The sequence below is a fragment of the Sciurus carolinensis genome, chromosome 12 (genome assembly GCF_902686445.1).
Source record: "Sciurus carolinensis chromosome 12, mSciCar1.2, whole genome shotgun sequence".
In the NCBI taxonomy this organism is placed as follows: domain Eukaryota; kingdom Metazoa; phylum Chordata; class Mammalia; order Rodentia; family Sciuridae; genus Sciurus; species Sciurus carolinensis.
The window spans coordinates 82296642-82318684 of record NC_062224.1 but is presented as its reverse complement, the minus strand read 5'-3'; the positions used below and the strand labels follow the sequence as shown (position 1 = coordinate 82318684).

The 22043-nt window shown below is 54.3% G+C and overlaps 1 protein-coding gene across 6 annotated transcripts; it reads right to left on the bottom strand.

Annotated features, from left to right (window-relative positions):
* Positions 1 to 2316: 2316 nt before the first annotated feature.
* Positions 2317 to 21803, bottom strand: Slc45a3 (solute carrier family 45 member 3). Of its 6 annotated transcripts, none has more exons than XM_047520919.1 (5): positions 21648 to 21803; positions 8993 to 9387; positions 7382 to 8167; positions 6230 to 6495; positions 2317 to 4053 (listed from the first exon to the last, which is right to left on the bottom strand). In XM_047520919.1, the coding sequence occupies exons 2-5, from the start codon at positions 9162 to 9164 to the stop codon at positions 3616 to 3618; spliced, it is 1662 nt and encodes a 553-aa protein (XP_047376875.1). In that variant the 5' UTR covers positions 9165 to 9387; positions 21648 to 21803; the 3' UTR covers positions 2317 to 3615. The 6 variants fall into 6 exon arrangements, with proteins under 6 accessions (XP_047376875.1, XP_047376878.1, XP_047376876.1 ...); XM_047520922.1 differs by lacking the exon at positions 21648 to 21803 and adding an exon at positions 19639 to 21501; XM_047520920.1 differs by lacking the exon at positions 21648 to 21803 and adding an exon at positions 14937 to 15282.
* Positions 21804 to 22043: the final 240 nt, after the last annotated feature.

Sequence of the window (22043 nt, the reverse complement as noted above, 5' to 3'; positions counted from 1 at the left end):
ACCCAGTCTGCAAAGGCAGGAAAAAGGCTACTCTTCCATGGGAGGAAGAATGAGCATCCCAAGGGTCAGATTCTATTTTGGTAGCACAGACGGGCTGATGTTAATAGCTGACTAGTGGCTCATTTTACTTCTACACCCCCATCAACATGCAAGCACCCCAAAGCCTCTGGGTCAGGACTTTAGCTGTTTCAATGTGGGAAAAATTAGGTAGAGAAGATACATGTATAAACAATAATAATGTAACTCAGAACTTGAATTGGAAGTATGGATTTAAACTCAATTTGTTAAAAAAAAATTCCTAGTGCTGTCCACTGAAAAGGTTCAAAACCAGTGACCAACTTGTTTACAACAAACATGGCTAATGCCTGAAGTGGTATTTATGAGGTTTTTTGTTTTGTTTTTGGTACCAGCGATTGAGCTCAGGAGTGCTCTATCACAGAGCCACATCTCTAGCTTCCCTGCCCCTTTTTAAAAATTTTGAGCCAGGGCCTTGTTAAATTACTGAAGCTGGCCTTGAACTTGTGATCCTCCTGCCTCAGCCTCCCAAGTCACTGGGATTTCAGGCAGGCACCACTACCAGGACAATTTTTTTCTTTATGGAAGATTTATACCAAATAAGTATTGAAAGAGTGACAGAACCAGAAAATCACAATGTTGCACTAATAAAGTAAAATCTAAGTGATGGTCATACATGATGGCTTAGATGAAAGGTTGCTGGGAAACTTTCTAACAGATGGATCCAACTGATACCACCTTAACCCACTGATGAATACCAAAAAAGGGACAGCAAGACATTCTGTGTCTCAAGAGATGATGCCACAGACAGCTCCATCTATGTTATAGTTGTGCCAAAATAAATCTCATCAAATCTGAATCTCATCCATCCTCTAGATCTTATTAGCAACTTACAGGAAAAAAAGGAGGACAAAGAGAAACATTTCACCACTGAGGATACAGTTGGTCAAATAATAGGATGTGGTTCATTCTGTAGGAAAAAATGCCTGATCATAAATGAATGGCATTAAAAAAAAAAAGAGGGACACCATTAGGGATTAAGAGGAACTTAAGAGACATAGTAACTAAATCTAATTTTTTTCTCAGTTGGGTCCTGATTTGAACAAACCAACAGTAAAAAGACATGATTTTTAGGCAACTGGGGAAAACTACATGGACTACATTACTGATAATTATTGTATGCTTTGTTAAATATCAGGATATTGTGATCAAGTTGTTAAAAAAGTTCTATTTCTTAGAGATTCTTTTCTTAGAAAAGAAATTGTCTGGTTGTTTGGCACATGCTTTAAAAATACTCTGGGAATGGGAGGCTGAGGCAGGAGGCTTGGAGAGCTTGGGCAACCCCAGGAGACCCTTTCTCAAAAAAAATTTTTTTTTAAAGTTGGGGATATAGCTCAGAGATAAATCTCCCTTACGTTCAATCCCCAGTATCACAAACAAAGCAAAACAAAACACAAAAAAACAGGGATTGGGGAAAACAGGGGTGGAGGGGAGGAAGACATAGCTGAAACCAAAAGGACAATGTTATTTAACTGAGAAACTGGGCTCGTCATACCAGGTTGACTACTTCTATTTCAAAATTTTCATAATAAAGTCAAATAATATATAAAATATTTTTAAAAATAAGTAAGATAAGCCCTTGCCAAGGTAGTGACCACTCAGAAATTGAGAAAGGAAAGTCAAAGGTGAAGAGGTTAGGGAGATGGCAAGGCAGGGAAGCTTGTGCATGTGACTTGGACCAGTGCAAAGGGTATGACCAAGGCACAGTGGTGCTGAAATCCTCATCAGGCACATGACACGTGTGTTCCCTGTTCTCTTGCTGTGGTCGATGGTGGGTGCTTGCTGCACTTCTGTGAGTCTTCACAAAAGAAAATGTACTTGTGAACTTCAGACTCTTCCTGTTCTCTTCCTCCACTCTCACGCTCCCCAGTCCAGGGCGTAGCAGTTTCCTGGGACTGCCAATCAACCAGGTGCTGGTCTATGGCTCCATCTGCTGGTGGATCCTGAGAACTAAAGCTGGCGAAAGCTAAGGGTACCCAATCAAGAGGGAGTTGAGGATAATTTTAGGGAGAGCTGGGCACTGGGGATTGAACTCAGAGGCACTTTACCACTGGGCTACATTCCTAGTCCTTTTTTTATTTTGAGACCGTGTCTCACAAATTATTTGAAGTTGGCCTCAAACTTGATCCTTCTGCCTCAGTCTCCAAGTCATTGGGATTACAGGTGTTGGCACAAAGCCCAGCAAGGATAATTTTAGAGAGACCTGGTCCTTCCCCCTTAGACAAGATAAACACATGCCAATTAAACATATAGGAAGTATTTAATTTCATCACCATAAACATTATACTCTGATTGCTCACATACAGTATAAAATATTTACTCCACTAAATAAATAAGACATAACATTATTGCAAACGGCACTTAAACCCCCAAGAGATAAGAGCTCCTTGGCTCAGGCAGGGGGTGCTCCTGAGTTTGTGTGAGATTCCCCGAGCACAGATATGCCCTGGAGGCTGAGATGGACAAAGGCTCGAGGAACCACGGTGTGCTTCTGGTCCTGCAATAGCCCCAAAGAGAGGTTGTGGAGCCAGTGGGGAAAGTTGGGGTGAAGTGGGGGTGGAAGGGCAATGTCTTTATTAGCCCAGGAAACAGAGGGGAATTGGGGGAGCCAGGCTGGGCCAAGGGAGGAGAGGAGGCTAGAGATGCTGCTAAGGCCTGGAGTCTCTTCACTTCCCCTCAAGCCCCCAGCCTTCGGTAAGGACATCCGGGATATTGACTGGGGTGAGTAGCGCTTCCAAGGTGCTGGGTTAGGTAGTTTTGGGGGTCAGACCTATCACCCCAAGAGAAGGGATTCTATCAATGCCCAGCCCAGACATTTCAGGGGACTGGTTGTTGGTGATCCCACTCAACCCAACTCCTAGACAGCAACCCAGAAAAGCTGGGAATAGAATTCCTTCTACTTTGTTAAATAAATAAGTTAAATATTTAAAGGCCTGTGTCCCCATGATGGCAAACCAGGGACCAACAAGCCATGTCCTGATAAAAGGCGGTGTGGTGGGGGCATCAGCAGAAAGGCAGTGCTATAGACCAAGGGGCTTCTCCTGGCCCCTTAGGACTCTTCCTCTCCATTAGCTTTCATCCTTCCAAATATTGTTGAAAGTTTCACACTAGAAACTCTCATGCAAGAGCAACACTGTTGGGGGTTCTGCAGAATGAGGGGGCTTGGGTGGGAGTTTATTCAGTTCCTCAAATTTCTTCTCTAGGTCTGTCTCAACCAGGAAACTAGCTGTTAACCCTGAGCCTGGTCAGTCCACTGCAGAGTCCTGCATTCCAGTGCACGGAGCTAATCAAATGTACTGCCTTTCTGGCTTCCCTGCACAAATCCGCACTGAAGCTGCCTCTGGACCAGCCCTAGAAACTGGGGAGAGGGGAGAGAAGCCCCAGTCCCCTCTCTGTGCAGCTATGCAACTCACCACCATGGGGTGGCAGCAGAGAGCCATGCCGCTTTGGCAGCAACAAACACTGGACTATCAGTCCTGCAGCCCCTTGGGTACTCAGACCAAGCAAGGTAGGCCCTCTGCTCAGTGTGCAGGAAGCATTCTACACAGAGTATTTGGCCAAATCACTTTTGTCAAATACTACCTGTGTAGCAAAGTAAATGGCAATCAGACCTAAGCCTGCGGCTGACACCATATAGGCAGTGACAGATTGGCTGAGCTGGACAATGGAGCCCATAAACAAGGATGGGGCCACCTGGGACAGCAGGAAGGCACTGTCCAGGATGGCAAGGTCCAGGCAGATGCCCCGGCCCGGGATGACCCTGGCCTCGGTTGGCTCACCCACCACCACTCTCATGGAGACATCGCAGGTGGAGGCCCCACAGAGTGCGGGGGGAGCGGGGAGCAGGCTGCTGCCTCCAGCACCCATGTGTCCGTTGGGGAAGGGAGCTCCAGGCTTAGGGCCTGGCAGGAAACTGGTCGTCAGGCTGTCCTCACTGCCACCACTGCCGGCGTCCCCTCGGTATTTGGGCAGGAACACCTGGGGGGGGTGAAAAAGAGGGGACAAGGACAGGTGTGTACCCAGGCCCTGGGATCCCCAGCTATAAGAACAGACCCCAGCTTTCATCCCAGGGACCAGAAGGAAACAGGCAACAAGTTTTCATGAAAACCAGGTTAGGAAAGCTGAGGAGACCCTACTTGACCCAGGTCTAGACAGGACCTCAGGAATGGGAGGAGTGACGGAGCAAAACAGAAACCAGACTCCAGGCCACCTCCAGCCTTCCTGAGAACAGGGAAGCAGCAGACCTACTTGGTACTGCAGCTTAGACAGACAGCAGAGCCTCTCAAGAAAGGAAAGGACACCATCAGGCAGGTGAGAGGGGAGAAACACAAGAACGGACGGAGAAGACCCAAAGGAGGGGCTTCGGGTGGCCCAGACCCCACACAAACTCTCCAACCCTCTTCCTCCCTGCCCACCCTCTTCTTGGCCATCTGGAAATCCTCACTGCCCGGCTGGAGAGAAGCCCTGCCCCTCTGGGGTGGCAGGCCCTGGCTGGAGTTGCTGCCTACAGTAAGGTCCCTGCCCTAGTCTTCTTCCAGGGAGGAAGGGCAGACGGGGCCTGGGGAAGGGAGGAACAGCAGAGTGACCCCTTTACCCACTCCACAGTCCAGCTGTCTAAAGTTGAAGCCCTTCTTACTTCCTTGCTGCTGTTCTTTGCTCGCCAGAGATCAGAGTGCAGTACCGAGTCTGTTCTATCTCCCCCAATCCCACCCCAATGGCCTGGGGCCTCCTATTTAAGGACAAGACCAGATCTTATCTCACACTGTATCTAGCACAGACTGGTTTTTTTTGGTTGTTTGTTTTTAATATACTGGTGATTGAACCCAGGGGTGCTCTACCACTCAGCTACATCACCAGCCCTTTCCATTTTTTGAGGCAGGGTCTTGCTGGCCCTGAACTTGAGATCCTCCTGCCTCAGCCTCCCCAGTAGCTGGGATTATTGGTGTCCCCCCCAATGTCTAGCTATAGCCCTGGCTTCCCAAGTTGGCTGCATTAGTAAGCTGGGAGCCGGGTCAGAGTTCCAACCTGGTGCCGGAGAAGCCCGAGGCTCACCATGAAGCCCAACAAGTGGGCAAAGGCCATGCGGACAGTGTGAGGGCCAAGTCTGCTGTCAGCTGCCTCCCAGGACCTCTCCTGCTTGCCCCAGGAAAGACCAGTGAGGCTGGAGTCTGGAGAGGTCCCTGGGGACAAACATGCTCCTCAGTAAAGAGGATTAGTCCCAGCCTGTCCCCTGGTACCAATGCACATGCTCAGGCCTGGCCTCCAGCCCAGAGCAGCCTGAGAGTAGAAACTGGTGAAGTATCCTTGGCCCAGAGGAGCCTCAGAACCGAAGCCTCAGCCCCTCCCCCTCCACACCTCCCACCCCTGCGGCCACCTGCAGAGCGGAGCAGCCTCCCAGCTACCCGACTCCTATCCTACAGGGGCAGGGACAGGTTTTCCCTATACCTGGAAGCTCTGTGAGTACAGGCCTGTGTCTCCTCCCAGAGACACCCCAACTTGTGCTCTCTGGGGTAGAATTCTGCACCCAGGGTTGTAGCTCAGTGAAGTTAGTGGAGGGGACAAGGGTGGCCACCCTGTCTGGGTGCAGAATTTGACCCTATTCCTGCAAGGGCTGGTTAGTATGGGGTCAAGCAGGAAGAAGGCCCCCAACTTACCCAGGGAGGCAGGAAAGGGAGAATTAGAAGAGGAAGATAAATCAGAAAGAGGGAGGGCAGGAGGGAGTTCTCCCATTTCGGAGACCAGAGCAGGGCACAGGCTAGTCACACTGCTTCTCCCTGAGAAGGAGAGGTGTGGCCAAGACCTGGCCACTCCACTACCGTGTGCTGAAGCTAAGTGCCCCAGAGGGCATCTCCAGGCACCTGCCTCCTGGGAGAATACAGCCCAGACAGGGTTTCTCTAGCCTGATTCTTCAGGATTCCTGGTGAAAGATCCTGCATTTCCTGCAATCGTACACCCAAGTGCTTTATAGTTCCAAAGCCAGGAAGTCATTCCCAGAATCTAATCTACACGCTTCTTCCGCAGCCCAAGGTCCTGCCTGGGGGCTAAGATGGGCTTCCTCTGATCAGAGAAAGTCCTCCCAACACTTGCTGCCTGACAGCAGGTTGTGGACTAGTCCGCCGCCCCCACCCTACTGGCCAAGGGCCAACGTGAGTACCTGCTTCTCGCGGTGGTAGAGTGAGGCCAGCGTGTAGGGCAGGATCTGCAGGGCTGAGAAGGTGAACCCAGTGAGGGCAGCTGAGGCTGTCACCACGGCCACACTGCGAGACAGGCAAGTGGCACCAGCAGCCACTGGGAAGGCCACCACGCTGGCCAGGTAGACTGCCCGGGTGCCAAATCGCTGCACCAGCCGGTCCATGACCAGGGAGAAGACCAGGGAGATGGTACACTGCAGGAAGAGCCCCAGGCTGCCCATCCGCACGCCTGGATGTGGAGGGAGAGGTGGTCAGGTCAGACAGGGCCCGGTTGGGTAAAAACCCCACACAACTGGGGGTCACAGGGGATTGAGAGCCATGGCCATCTGTTCCCTAGTCCCCCCAATTTCCCCACCCCACAGCAGTGGGAGTCTAGGTTATTCCAATGACACCTGGAGAACATGGCCAAAGCTGCTGGCTGAGAGCAGAGGAAGATGTTCTAAGGAAATGAAGGAGGACCCTCAGTGCTTCGGGTACAGGAGGGTGAGAAGGGACACAAAGATAGTCTCACCAAGCCTTTTTTTTTTTTTTTTTTTTGGTACTGGGAATTGAACCCAGGGATGCTTTTTACCACTGAGCTAAGTCTCCAGCCCTTTTTATTTTTTATTTTGAGACTAAGTTGCTAAGCCTGTCCTCGAACTTGCGATCCTCCTGTCTCAGCCTTCCCAGTCACTGGGATTACAGGCATGTGCCATGGTGCCTGGAATCTACCAAGGCTTTAAAATGGCATTCTAAAAAGACAGATCGGGAAGGCCCCAGTGAGGTTATCTGCAAAGTCCGCTCGGGAGCAGAGGGCAGGATGGAAATCCCCCTTGACTCCTCGGCTCCCTCTGTCCCTTGAATAAACTCAGTTTCTCCTTCTGTCAAAGTGGGACAGTGAGTCTGCTCGAATGAACACAGAGCAGCTAGCGGCCCTACTGAGGCAGCAGAGACAGAGCTACTCCACACCCACACAGGGCTCAATACGATGGGGTCAATTTTCCTTTCTTGATGTGGAAGTTGGGGCCCAGGATACACAGCCACCAGCCCAGGCCCAGCCTGTGAGCATCTCCCAACCCAAGAATGCCTGCTGGAAAGCAGCTCCCCCGCGGCCCCACAGGCTGCTGAGGCCTTACCTTCATCATAGTGTCTCCGGGCCTCGGTGCCTGGCTCAGCTCTGGGCACACCCTGGTACAGGCCCTCACCCACAAAATCCGTGTAGAACAGTGTGAAGGTCATGAGCGCCATCCAGCTGCACAGCTCCGCCACAAAGAGTCGACGCAGGGTGCGAGGCATGCGGCAGCAGAGCTGGTGCAGCCGAGGAAACAGGGCACCCAGGTTCCGGAAAGCCAGGTGGGCATGGCAAGGGCAGCAGTGGGGGGACGCGGAGGGGACCGAAAGCCCTTCCACTGGCTCGGTCGGGCCCAGCACTGCCTCCTCGGCCACAAACAGCGTGGCTGCCATGCAGGTGAGGAAGATGAGAGTGAGCAGGCCAAAGAGGCACTCCTCCTGGGTGCCCAGGTAGGGGGCCAGGGCGCTGGCGTCCCAGTCAATGGCAGGCAAGAGGTAGCCCAGGCAGCCCCCAAGGCTGATCATGAAGGCGTAGACAGAGAAGGCCTGGCGGCAATGGTCTGGGTCCCGGAAGAGGTCAGAGAGTAGGGCTTCCAGTGGAGTGAAGCACACCTGGCCACAGAAGTCCAGCAGCCCCACGCCCAGGATCAGCAGCGCCAACTCCAGGGAGCTGGTGTCTGGGCACAGCAGCTCTGCCAGCCAGCCCGCCCTCGGGATGAGAAAGAGGCTCAGCAGGACACCCAAGGACAGGGCCCAGATGAAGGGCCTCCGGCGGCCATAGCGCCCACGCCACTGGTCACTGGCTGAGCCTAGGAGTGGGACGGAGACCAGGCCCAGCACTGGACCAATGCCTGTAAGAAGGGCAAGGAGCAAGAGTCAGTGGCTGAGACAAAGGAGGGGAAAGGCGGGAAGGGATCTAGCTCCTTGAGAAGGATGGAAATAACGTCACCTTGAGGGTCAACTCTACTCAGCGTTCGTGGGGACTTAACTTACTCCTCAAATGTAAAAGGCCTCCATTTTCAGATGGGGACACCAAGGCATGGACCACTGAGAAGTGATACTTATGCAAAGGCACAGAGGTGAGGAGGGTGACAGGCGGGGCTGCCATAGGCGGTCCCACTCCAGAGCCAGTGTCCTGACAGGGCCCCCTCTTCCTGGGGGTGGCTGCCACACAGTGGCGACCACTGGCCTTCTGTGGCTGGGCAGCATTCACCTGTAGCATCAGGAGTGTCCTGTCCTGGGGTAAGAGAAAGCCCTGCCTGGGAGACTGGTTGAGCCCTAGCAGCTGCACAGCCTGGGCCAAGACTCACCTAAGCTCTCATAAGCCCGTTTCCTTCCCTGTAAAACGGAAAGCCCCCAAGGCTTGTTGTAAGGAGTAACTGAGGTAACAGATGCGAGTTATAAAGGAACCCACAAAAGGTTAAGAGCAATTTCTCTAGTGTCTCCGTGAGCTGGGCACTGGGTAGGGACCAGGCATACAGAGGTGTCTAAACTAGGTCCTGGTAGCCTTCTGTTTCCTTGGGGACCCCCTCAGCTCAGGGTCACCCTTCTGCCTGGCAAGGCCTGCCCACTAGGCACAGGTTCAGCCGTCCAAGCGGCTCTCTAGGCAGAGGACTGGCTGCCCTACAGCCCAGGTGCTCATAACTGCGGGAAGGAAGGAAGGTACGGTGACTCACCCAGCACCATGGTCATGAACTTCTCCTCTACCCCCACTTCCAGCAGCAGGGGAGGCACGTAGGTGATGCCAGCAGCCAGACACACCTCCAGGCCAAAGGTCAGCAGGTTGACCAGCAGGAGCTGGGCCTTCCGATGCCGGAGCAGGCGGCTCACCCACAGTCTCTGGACCATGGTGGGCCAGGCAGGTCGGGCTCGGACTGTTCACACGCTCCACGGCTGCTTCATCCCAGCCCTGCTCCGGAAGTCCAGGCCTCTCCTCCTCACTGCCTCCACCTGCCTAGGATTCAGCCAGGTGCCCATTTCTGCCAGACCTCTGGTACAGGTCCAATGTCTCAGCCCATGCTAAACGCTTGCCCCGCAGCACTTCAGTGGGGACGATCTTGTCACTCAGATCCTAAAAGTACACAGGTACACAGAGTGTTAAGTCCTAGGATTTCCTTTGAATTGTCTGAGTCCTGTTCATTCACAGGCTGGTGATGTGGCCCTGTCCTTTAGATGCCTCTCCTGGCTGCCTAGCCAGGAAATGCATGTTAATATTAGCCTAAGGCTGACATAATTAATAAAGTAAATATGATTTTTAAACCTCAGCACACCTCAGAGCCAAACAGATGTCAGTTACTCTCTGTTTTGGAAAACCTTTGCAATTGCCCTGGCCTGCTAGTATGGGTGGGGTAGGGGGGTTGAACCAACTGAATTTCCGGTTGCTCAGGTCCAGCTATCAAGGTGTCCCCAGCGACCCGCTGTCAGGCCTGGTTTGTTTGCTTTGCTCTCTCCAATTCCCAGAGCTGGACTCCTCAATTCTCCTTTGTTAAGAGTGACACTTCCGATTCCGTACCTCTTGGTCCTGAGTCATGTTGCACCATCACCCCGCCCCCAGGACCAGGATGAAGGCGAAGGGAGGAAAAGCTGTGGCTGGGTTTCAACCTGACCCTGAAGCCACTCCACAGAGCTCCCTGGGACCAACCTGGGCCTGAAAGCCTCTCCCTCGAGTCTCCCCCAGTGTTCATGGGGAGAGAAACAGTCCCACCCACACGAGCAGTCCACTGTCAACTGTCATGAGCAGTGGGGCCGTTCCCAGGTCCCAGCCTCACAGGAGCATGAAACCACACTATCTGGCCACTTCCTGGTCAGCCTTTCTCTGCTCCCCAAATGGCTCCTTTCTAGGCAGAGAAGTTCCCACACTCTCTCCTGCCAGCCCTGCCTTCTGTACACAGGGAGAACCACCCCTGGGTCAATGCCCACGCTGTGGCCCGCAGCAGGTGGCCTCCAGGTCTGGCTTCCTGACAATGGCACCCACTGCAGTCTGCTCTGCTTAGAAGTGACTATGGAAGAAAAAAAACAGAATCAAGTCAGCCATCAGCAGAGGTGTATGGGGCGGGTGTTTGGTGAGAAAGGAGGAGAGGTTCCTAACTTGTTATCTATCCCCAAACAGAGGCAGAAGACAGAACTTTCCTCCCCAGTTCAATGCCGTTAATGCTGCTGAAGAGCAGCTTCTCCCGTGCAGGGCCATGTAAGGACCACGGTGCCCAGGGCTGGCTCCAGTTTCCTCCCCTGCCCACAGGGGTGCGTCCCCGCACACCCATCCCCTCTGCCGATCTCAGCAGCTCATGATAAAAGGCATCTTGACTTCTTTTATCTTTTCAAGCAACACTAAGCCCCACAGGACCTTGCACGTTACAAAGCACGTTGTAGTGCTCCAAGCTGTGCCTTAGAGAAATCCCTCGGCTGTCCACCCTAGATCTGCCCATGCCTTCTGGGGCTCTGCGACTGGTGGACCAGGAAGAAAGGAATGTGAGGTAAGGCTGGGCAACCAGCAACCTCCTCCCCAAGTCCCACACTTTGGGAAGGGGCAGGACTTCTGCGGGGGTGGCATGAGCAGGAGCATAAAATACTGATCTACGGTAGCTGGGCTGTTGTGGGGTCACAGCAACCCTCCCCATGGCTATCCAGCCAGAGGAGTTCTGGGTTAAAAGGCTGCAGCACATTCCACTCCCCGCCCTCTGTCGGGAGGGCCCTGGACACTCACTCACAGGTTCTGGGTTTGCAAGGGACCAGGTCCTCCCTGAGCAAACACCGACTTTGTCAGGCCCAGCCTCACCCACTGCCTGCCCTCATTCTTAAGTCCTGGTTGCTCCCTGTTTAAAATGTATCCTAGCTCTCCAGCAACCATGAATCCCTCCACCTGCCTCCTCCTCCCTCCCTCCAGCTCCCCCTGAACAGGACCATTCTTAGCCCACAGGGTGCAGAGAGGAATTTCCCCTCATCCTCTTACAGCCCAGACACCTCTGGAGCTGCTCCCCTCCCCGGGTGCCTCCCTCCACCCACCTGAAGTTCTCTACCAGGTAACTGAGGGCTGGGCCAGGTGAAGAGTTCACCGACAGGAGCTCAGTAGGAAGCAGGCAGGCTCCAGTCCAGCTGCACCCCTGTTCTTAGGTTGCAGAGCCCGTTCGTCCTCTTTTCATACCTACTCTGCCCTGGAGGTCCAGGTACTCCTGCCACCCAGAATTACCTGGGGAATTTCAAGCCCATAAGAACACCCCCACTCTGAGCCCCACTTTCTTTTCTCCAGCGCCCCGTCTCCCCCACTTGCTCCCCACCCCCGATCATCAGGATGGAGAAGACTACAGAGGACTCTTGCAGCACCAGCTCCAGCTGCCAGTCATCCCTCCAGGGTCTCCTTCCCGGACACCACCAGAGGGGCCTAGGCCCTGCTTGGTTCCCGGACCTAGGGAGCTTGGAGAACAAGGTGGTTCAGCACCAAAGCCTTTACTCTGGTCAGTAGTCCCAGGGCACACTTCTTGCCAAAGCTTGAAAGTGACACATCACTACTGGTCACCCCACCCCCACCCCAGTCTCGGGAACTCCCCTGTCTTCCAGGAGTAGAAATATAGGCAGGGGGACAAAGTCTACCCTTCCTACTCTTCAGTCTCAGAGATACCTCCTACTCAAATCTTCCTGCCCACTGCTACTCAAATCTTCCTGCCCACTGCACCTGGAGCATTCTGTCTGGCAGGCAAACAGAAGATCAACGAGAAGAGCCAGCCCCAGACTGCTCACCTGAAGAGGAGGGGGCAGGAAGTGGAGGGCCGACCTCTTCTAGGAGGGCAAGTCCCTCTCCAATTCCAAACATTTCTCCTCTCCAGGCCCCCTCATGGACCCCTCTGGCAAGAAAGCCAGAGGAAACCCCTAGACCTCAGGGACCCTTCATGGAGTTCCATCCTAAACCATCCTTCCCCATCCCTGGGGGAAGGGAATTGAAGTCAAGGGCCCTGGGCAAGGTCAGCACCTGGATTATATCCACCCAGCTCCTGGGACCCAACATGTAGCATGCCCTAGGGTGGTGTGAGGTTCCATCCCACCTCTGTCACCAGCCCCAGCAATGAATGAATGAATGGGTGGTTAAACCAGGGGGCAGATGTATAAGAGACAGGAAAGACTTAAGAGTCCCCTGCAAGGAAATTTCTAGCCAAACCCTGGCAGTGGCAACTCCTTGGGCTCAAAGGTAGTGACCTAGAATGCCCCCACTTCAGACTGGACCCCGGGCAGGCAGTATGGGAAACGAAACTGAGCAACAGGAACAAACTTGGCCTGAACTTTGTCCAAAATTCAAAAGACAGAGTGGAGGAGGCAGAGGAAGGGCGACCCCATCCCACTCCCTGGTAGCTCCCTCAGGGAAGGGAGGGTCAGAGGGACACATAAAGAGGCCTTTGAGGGTTTTCAAAGGGGCTCCTGCCACCCCGCATGGCTGAGGTGGGGCTGGGGGGAGAAGACTGCCTCCGCTGACAGACAGAGGCCAGAGGGAGCCCAGGCTGGGGGCAGCCCCCGCCCCGGGCCAGTGTCAGGCAGCAATTCTATGGCCTCTTTATGCAGGCCAGCGTCCCCACACCCCGCCCAGGCACATCAAACAGCGCAGCCCCCACCCTGACCCCGCGGCTCTGCGACCCTGCGTCCTCCCTCCCCAATCACAAAGACCGCGCTGCTTTCTCACAGCTCCTCAGGGGAGGCCCCAAGCACACTCCTCCACCCTCCAGGGCCACGCCACCCCTCCCCAGAGGGGGAGACCCGGCATGGGGCAGGCTAGCCTGGAGGAGCAATGACTCAGCCCAGGAAAGGAGCGGGGTCACCCTAGGTCAACTTCCCTAGTGCACACCCCACCAAGGCTGTCCCACTCCCCACCAGGGCAGAAGTGGGGAGCAGGGGTTCCCGCTCCTCCAAACCCGACGGACCCCGGCACCTCATTCCATGCTAAGCTCTCCTAGACTCTCTAGGCTGAGGCTAGGGGAGGTGACCTGTCAGGTCTGAGGGTTCACTAGCTCAGCATCCCTATTGCCCAGCTCCCCGACTCAGTCCCAGGGGACCCATTCCCTGGGACTTGCCTAATAAAATCTGGCACTGCCCTCCCCAGGGAGCCACGCCCTCACAGCAGCTCCTTGAGGCGCCCTGGGGATGCCCTGGAACAAGGCTGCAGGGGACATCTGCAGACTAAAGCGCCTGTGTGAGGCGGGCAGCTCCCATCCGTACAGACGCCTTGGTTAGGGACACCGAGTCCCTGGGAATTCCTACCTGGACTCCTGGGGCGGGAGACATTGGAGACTACCAACCCTTTCAGGCTTTGATTCTCTGAGCCTGAATGTTTCCAAGGCCGTAGGATCTCTGCTTTCCCCAGACCTGCCCTGGAAAAAGGCACCGGTGATGTGGGCAAATAGCGGAGGGCTGCGACCTCGCGGGATCCCACACGCACGCACCTGCGGACACCACTCAGAGGGCCACCTCCCTGCCTCAAGGGAATCCTAAGAAAGAACAAGGGCCCGGCAGTGGGAAGGGGAACCACCCCGCCCAGACTTGCTCCCCAGCTCCTGCCTCCCCCAGGGCCTGGAGGCCGGGGATTTAGCGCTCACCCCGCTGGGCGGCCTTTTCTTCCCCCTGACTGGAAGCCTTCTGCTTAGCAGCTTGTCAGAGAGAGTGAGGGGCTGCAGGCCGGGACACAAAGGGGGATTAGGGAGAAACCTCTCGGCCTGCAGAGTAATCCATCAAACTCTCTCCCGGCTGCCAGCACCAGCCCCTTCCCACTCAGTTCCCCTTCCAGCTGCTGTGGGCCCCCCACCCCCTCCGGCTCCTGAGCCCTGTCACATCGGGCAGCAAAGAGAATCCCAGGCCCTGGGGGGGCAGCGGGGGCACACCGCAGACACTGGGAAAAGGGCAACGGCTCCCTCCCCCCACTCACCCCCAATGTGTGAAAGCCCAACAGGTGGCAGTGGCTTGGAGGAAAGTTGCTTTTGTTGCCCTGTCTGAGAGCCCCAGTCCAGCTTCGGAAAGGAAACAAATGCCGGAGGAGACTGGGGGAAGGGAGGGGAGGGACAGCGAGGCAGTCCCTGGAACTGGCACTCATCTCTCCTCCCCTCTCCAATCCAGTGACAGGGATTCTGCGGCTGGCCTGACCCTCACCTTGGACAGTTAGTCCCTGCCAGCCTGAGCTGAGGCTGAAGTACGCCTCGAAGATCACCTGGCCACCCATGGTGACAGTCAACACAGATACACATTCTGATTCTGGGCACCTGGGTCTCTCAACCTGACCTCATTCCTGAGAACAGCTGTCACCCAAGGTCACAATGGGCATGCCCTCCACACCAGGACAAACAGTACTCTTCAATCAGGAGCCTGCTTCCACCTTGGGGGCTACAGGCCTCTGAACTGGGTATCCCCGAACCCTGGCAGATTTCCAGAGTGACCAAGGTGAGGGAGTCACATGGACTTAGGTTTGCAAGCCAGTGCCCCCACTGATAACCGTGCAAGTCTGCTACTTGACCACCCAAGCCTCAGTTTCCTAATCTACAATTAATAAGAGCAGTCAGCACTCACGTTTACCACACGCATGCCAGGCACTCTTCCAAGCGTTGTAATCTTTCAACCACTGGATGAAGTGGGCACAGCTAGGATACTCACCTCACAGGCAAGGAAACATAGATGAAGACCGACTTTGGCTGAGGATGTGGCTCAGTGGTAGAGACCTTGCCTAGCAAGCACACCGCCCTGGGTTCCATGGGGCAGGGGCACCTGCTCCGTAGACGTGTGAGATAAATGTCGTGAAGTTTCCTCACTGGAGGGAGGCTGGCAGGAACTCTCTGCTTTCCAAACATAGTGACTCGGAGGGCCACTGTCCCTTACTCCTCAGCTTCCAGCTTCCATTCCCCTCTGGCCCACATGTGCCTTTCCGGCACACACTAGCCCCTCCTGCAGCCCCAGCAGGAGGAATGCCAAGAATGTGAAGGCCTCCCCAGGTGCTGGCCCCAACAGGTGAGGAGAGGTCACTGCCACAGACCTGCCTGCAGTGGGAAGGTGAGAAGGGAGGTCTGAGGGTGGGATAAACATCCCACAGTCAGGAGACCCAGTTAGGGTGGTTTCCATCCACAGGGACACTGATCCCAGTGTCTGACCCCTACTAACTGGAGGTGTTTGGCAGCTGTTAGAAGTTTGATATACCTTTTAATAAGTCATATAACTCATGCTATCCTACCAAGTAGGCATTTAATATTCCTACGGATGAAAATCTCAGTCTTAGAGAACCTAATTAACATACCCAAGCTTACACAAATAAGAACAGAAAATTTGGATCTATTCAAAAATTCTGGAAAGCGCTTTGAACTGGGAGCCAGGAGAGTGCAGTCCTACTTCAGCAATGATTATGGCTGTGTGGCCTGCGCAAGCCACTGCATCTCTCTGGGACTCAGTTTTCACACCTGTAAAATAAGCTAGTCTAGAAAATGCCTCCGGTTCTTTCCAGGTGTGTGGTTAAGTGATTTTACACCCATCCCCTACCTCAGGTAGGTGCCCTCCATGATGGACAGGTGCCCCCTGAGGGGTCACTGACAAGGTCGGTGGCATAGGGAAGGAGTTTTTATAGCCTTCCACCAATGAGAGTCCGGGGAACTCGGTGGAGACACTCCACAGCTGCACTTACCCCATCCAGTACCTGCCCACACACTGCTCAAGTACCAGCACAATGCCAAGGGTCAGCTGTCACCTGAAACCAAGCCAAGTAAGCAGGACATCTGGGGGCAGAGCTGCCCTCTTCCCTACTTCCTCTCAGAGTTGGACTCTGTTCCTGGCAGAAATTAGTAACTAAATTCTTTCTCTCCTTGGGCTACCATAAAAGCAGAGTACCCAAAGCTCCTGTGGCCCAAGGTTGGGGAAGAGGACCTGGAAGGTGACTGGGGACCTTGGCACAGTCTTCAGGCCATCAGGCAGTTCCCTCGACCTCCTTCCACCTCTTCATACAGCTCCTGCAAAGTGAAACCTGAACGGCCTCCTTCCTGATGAACTTGACTCTTGCCAGTCAGTCAGGCCAAACCAGGCAACTCTCCCCATCCACATACAGCCAATCCTGGTCCTCTGCCTCGGCCTGGCCTCTCTCGGGAGGTGAGGCACAGAGGAAAGAGGCAAAGAGACTGAGCACATTGTGTAAACTCACAGATGAGGAGCAACCTGGGCCAAGGGCCAGATCCAGACGCTGGTCCCAGCTCTGCATGCCCTCCCGAGCTGCAAATTTGGTGGTCTTCATTAGCTTTGACATCCTCAGGTCTGTGACCAGCCCCATGTATAATCAGAGAGCTCTGGATTATTTGTAATGCTTGGAAAGTGTGTTCTCAATAACAGTTACTTGGTGGACAGCAAGGTGAGAGTAGCCCCCAAGCGACATCAAGGAGCTCGAGTTTGTCCACCCTTGGAGGACGAGTGCAGCCTAACCTCAAGGAATGTCACAGAGCACTGAAACCCACCCACCCATTCATCCCACACTTACTGAGCACCAATTATGCACAAGCCCACTGTGCAGGTGGTGGGGACACAGAAACAACTGACTGCTGCTCCCTTTAGCAGAAGACAGAAAATATGATCAAGTACATGCAAACCATGTGCACTGAGATGATACAGGTGCTCAGAGAGTCCACAGGTAGGAGGCAGGTTCACAGCTTCCTAGAGCAAGTGGACAAGGCTGAGCCTTAAAAGAGAAGCAGGTAGACCCAATGCAGAAAGGGGAAAGGAGGCCCCTGGAGCCCATGATTTCCAAACGCCCCCAACCTCCTCCTGGTCCCTCCTCAGAGAGACATGCTGGGAAGAACAGGTGACCTGAAACCATGGGACTGGGTTCTGATCTCAGATCTGGTCCAAATCTGTGTGTCCTAGATAAGTTCCGCACTACTCTGGGCCCAAGATGGGGGAACTCCAAAGCACTGGGCTGGTGTTTGCTTCCCAAGTAGGCACCTGCTCTGGTTACTTCCCCTTCCTGAACAGCCTCTCCCCTTCCCCTGAACCATACCTCTTCCAGACTTCCTGGAACTCCAGCTGTCCAGAACCCCTATTGCCCCCAAATCTCGCCCACTCAACCCTCAGGGTTGGAGACTGCCCAGGGTCCTCAGGTCTCTGGTTTGTAGTCCTTCCCTTCCCCGACTAGCCTTTCAGCACCTGGAAAGCACGGCACACAGTCTATGGATGAGGCTGAGTCAAGGAACTGTTGGAGGTGATCTGACAGAGGATTCAGACAGGGCCACAGAAGCATCTGGGTGCTTAGCCCTCTCCAGCGACAGGAGCCAGGAGTGAGACTCTATAGTGCCATATCCCTATGGATGAGGCAGGTGCTCCAGGCTCAGGCACTATTTGCCAGCTCAAAGTAGACTTGAGATTAGACAGACTTCAGGGGAGTACAGGGGCTGACAGCTCACACCCCGGAGAGAGGAACTGCTGTTGTGAGCTGGCTGCTCCTGAGGGCATCCCATTTGGCTGCGCATTCTGTCTGGTCTAAACTTGGTGACGAAGGGACTGTGGGCTCTGAAACCAAGAGCTGGCCCCCAACTGACTTCATGCTGTCTGGTCCCAGTGCCCCCAGAGTGACCTCTGGGATCTGGTCTGGGCAAGCACTTTGCTAAATATGCATATCTCATTTAATCCTCATGATAATCTCACCAGGTGAATATTATCTCCATTTTACAGACAAAGAAACCAAGGCCAATGGGCTAGTGGAGGGGTGGGGTGGGGTGGGAGGCCCATCTTCAACCTCAGAGGCAAGGAGCCCCACAGTCATTCAGTGTTGGTGACAAACTGTGAACTTCTTCCCATGGAGAAGGAAACTCAGACCCCACAGTTAAAAAAGAGATCAAACAGGAAGTTCTGGCCACGGATCAGGACCATCCCGTGATGGCACTGTCACCAGCCCCTGCCCCCAAGCAGGGACACTTAATACACTGAACAAAGCTCAACGCTCCAGCTCTATTGCTGGGAGTCAAGTGGCATCAGTATTTGAGACACTGGGCCTGGTACCAACTGGTCCAGCCTCCACCCCTGCTGTCCAGCAAACAGGGCCAGTGACTGTTCAGGGAAAGCTAGGCTGGGCTTTTCTTCTGGACACCAAAGAACAGTGCAGAAGATCCCAAAGGCTGGGAAGGGAGGACAGAGCAGAGTCCCTATTTTGGTGCACCCTCCCCACACAGTTTTCCTAAAAATAACAAATCACCTTTCTGCTAGAAGGCTCTTAACCTCTCAGGACCTATATCACCTCCATCACCTTCCGATACCCTCCCGTCCATCCTACAGAGAACACTTGGGAGGTACCTACCTGGAAGGCAGGCAGGGCAGGGGGTCCTGGTACTAATCACAAAATAAGTCACACAGTACATACAGGGGAGAGACTAAGGTGCCCAGTCCTGGTGTAGTCTCTGCACCGGGCAAGTTCAGTTGCAGATGTGTCATTCATAACTCGCATGGTTATCTGTGGTGTAATTCCCTTGCTGAGAAACTCTGGTTTCTACGTTAAACCACAATGATTGCCTCCATTGTCACCAAACAGCAGCTGACATTTACCAAGCTCTTTTTACAAGCAGCTGCTGTGCTCGGAGATTTACCTACATCAGCTTATTTAATCCTTGCAATACTGTGAAGTAGGTACTATTACCCTCATTTCACAGAGGAGAAAGTGGAAGCTAGAGGTCAAATAACTTGCACAAGAGCAAATAGGATTCAAACCTTTTGCCAGAGCCAAGTCTCTCAACTATTCATACCAACTCCCCAAAGTCCAGGAGACCGTGCTCCCAAATAAGGTCTACACAGAATTTTTTTTTTTTTTGAGGGGGTGGTATTAGGGATTGAACCCAACCCTTTTTATTTATTTGAGATAGGACTTGCTAAGTTGCCCAGGCTGACCTTGAACTTCCTGTCCTCCTGTCTCAGCCTCCAAGTCACTGGGATTACAGGTATGCACCACCGTGCCTGGCTTTTTTTTTTTTTTTTTTTTTTTTTTAGAGCAAGGTCCCAGAAAAGAGTCCCAGACTGGGTGCTGCTATTTGTTCAGTCACAGGTGATAAATACTGTCAATACTAGCTAACATTTGAGTACTTAGTACATATGTATCTGGCTTATAGTTAGGTGCTGTATATGTATTTTTTAATAAAGAAAAATTTTAGATTTTATATATTACATATAATTATAAAGTTATATTGGTTATAATTTATTTAACAAATAACAAAGCTACACAGTAGGTGTGATCATTACTATTATCATCATCCCCATTTGGTAGCCAGGAATATTGAGGTTTGAAAGAGGATAAGCAACTTGCTAAGCTAGTGAAGCACAGTTGGAGGGACCAGCCAAGACCTACCTCTCCAGCAGTCTGGATTTCCATCCCTCATGTGTTCTCAGTTTCGCAAGGTCCAGGTGACAATGCCTAAAGTTGACCTCCCTTCCAGAGTCCTCATACCATCCCACCCTGCCTTTCTGCCTTCTCTCTCCAGAGTACTGCTCAGGAGGAGCTCCAGCTTGGGAACTGCCCACCACCCCTCCATCACCCAGTGGCCTGGCAGACCACAGTGGACCACCCAAGCTACTGTCCAGCTCCTCCTTCAGGGTTAGTCAGAGAGCCAGGAGGGGCAGGGGGGAATTCACCATACACTCCATGGGTGCATAGGAAACCCCCCCCCCAGCACACACCCACTAAATTGGGGCCTGTATGTCCACAGCTGTACATTCATCCACAGCTGTATTTTTATCTTCAGACTCATCCGGCTGACTCAAGCTCCATTTTCTGGGCATTTTTAGAACAACAGAGTCCTGGCTCCAGGACAAGCCTGGGGGGTGGTGATAAGGAAGGAATGGAGGGGCGGTGAAATGGTTCAACAGAAGGGACTGTAACCTCAGATTATGTCCACTTGCTCCCTGGAACTTGCTCCCTGGTTTCCTCAGGCTTCCCATCCAGCCTCTTCCTCTACCTCCACCCATCCCATGCCAGCCTCCACTTGGGCAGGTGGGTCCACACAAGGCTGCCTGCACTCTGAAAGGAGATCTGTTAAGTGCTTCAGGAAAGGGAGCCAGAAGCCCCCACAGCCTCAACCCCAACCCTGAGCAATGTTTCCAGGAGCCCAACAAGGGTCACTCTGGGCCCTGGTCTATTGGCAATTCCTGGCTGCAGCTCCAGGGCAGCAGGGCAGCAACTGGGCTATTCTTAGTCTGCTCTCCACCAGGACTGGGTCTGTGTAACAGCTGAAGGCAAGTCCTCACCAGGTACTCACCATGCCAAGCCCCTCCCTACCCCAACTCTGGTCGCCCGGGAGAAGAGGAAGCACCAGGATATGCCTTTAGGCCAGAGGGAAAAGCTGAGCAGGTCAAGAGTGTGTGTCAGAAAAAAGGAGACAGATTCAGAGGTCAAGGGCAAGAGCAACTCACAGGGTTCCACTGCCTGAAGGGAATGGGAGACAAGGGAAGGACTGAGCCTGGAGGTTCATGAGGGCTTCTCCACCAAGCCATGCTGCTGCCCAAGTCCAGAGCTCTAAGAAGCTGGAGGGAATGCCCAGGTACGCACCACCACACCTGTTTGCTATTTAGAGAACTCTTCTCCATCCCCAACTGAGCCTTGGGAGACAGGAGCAAACAGCGGGCTCTCCTTTCGGCTCCCCAAGAAGGATGACCAGCTGAATGGGGGGCACAGTAACACACCCCAGCTCAACTCTACCCAAAGCCTTGACCCAGGACTAGTCCAAAAGGGCTCAGTCCCCTTTTCCTCCCTTAATAACCATCTCCCTGTTCCCCAAGAAAGCTGATCAGAGCTGAGCACCCGCGGCGTCGCGGTCGTGGGCCCTTTTGCCGGCTCCCCCTAGTCCCGGACTGTGCGCGCCGCGGTGACTCATCCAGCCCCTTTCCGGCGAAGCCCAGACAAGGGAAGAAAATAAATGCAACTTTCCAAAGAAAACTCTGACGCGGGAGGCTGCAACAGGAGCGAGCGGCCGGTCCGCGCGCCGTCTGCCGAGCCTGGGGCTCCGGCGAGGGGCCTCTCCCCGTCCACCCCTCCCGGCCCGGGACAGCCGGAGGACCAGCGCGCCTCCAGCCCAGCCCACTCGCCACGGAAGAAAGCCGAGCTCAGCGGGGACCCCAGCGGGCGCCTGGTACTCGGCACCCGCCCGCGGCAAAGCGGGGACCGCACCCCCGGGCGCCCGCAGCCCGGCGCTCTCCTCTGGGATTCGCTCCGGGCTCGGCGCGCAGTGCCCGGGACAGCCACGACGCGGCCCCTTCCCGCGGGGTGCAAACACGCGACACCGCGGAGCTCGGCCGCACAGCGCCCCTCCCTTTCCCGCGCCGGGAGCCTGTCCCTTGGGAGAGGAGGGAGCGCGCTCCTACCTGGCCGAGGTGTGCGGCTGTCACCAGGGGCTAGCGCGTGCAAGCTTGTCCCCCCCCTGCTTCCCCCCCACGCGCGCCAGCCGGCGGCTTTTAAATCTCCAGGTTACTCGGCGGGGGGAGAGAGCATGCGCGCTGGGGCTACCGGGAGGGGGGCGGGGCGAGGCGGGACGAAGGTGGGGGGTGCTGGGAGGGGGATGGAGGGGTGGGGCTGGTACCCAAGGGAAGAAAGCGGGAGGTCGCAGAAGCTGTCTTTGTAGCCGCGGCCGCGACGCGCAGCCCCCGCGTGGCTCCCAGACTGCCCTATCATTACCTAGGGCCGTGCACCGCCCCCCTCCGCCGCTCGCCACCAAAATATTTAGGTAAAAGCTGACCGGCTTTACAGGGCACCTCCCCTCC

Excerpts from the sequence above, each read along its gene's own strand:
- Slc45a3 (XM_047520919.1), bottom strand. The coding sequence starts at position 9,164 with ATGGTCCAGAGACTGTGGGTGAGCCGCCTGCTCCGGCATCGGAAGGCC. Across the intron at positions 8,168-8,992 it reads GTTCATGACCATGGTGCTGG|GCATTGGTCCAGTGCTGGGC; the intron begins GTGAGTCACCGT and ends CCCTTCTTACAG. Across the intron at positions 6,496-7,381 it reads CCGGAGACACTATGATGAAG|GCGTGCGGATGGGCAGCCTG; the intron begins GTAAGGCCTCAG and ends CTCCACATCCAG.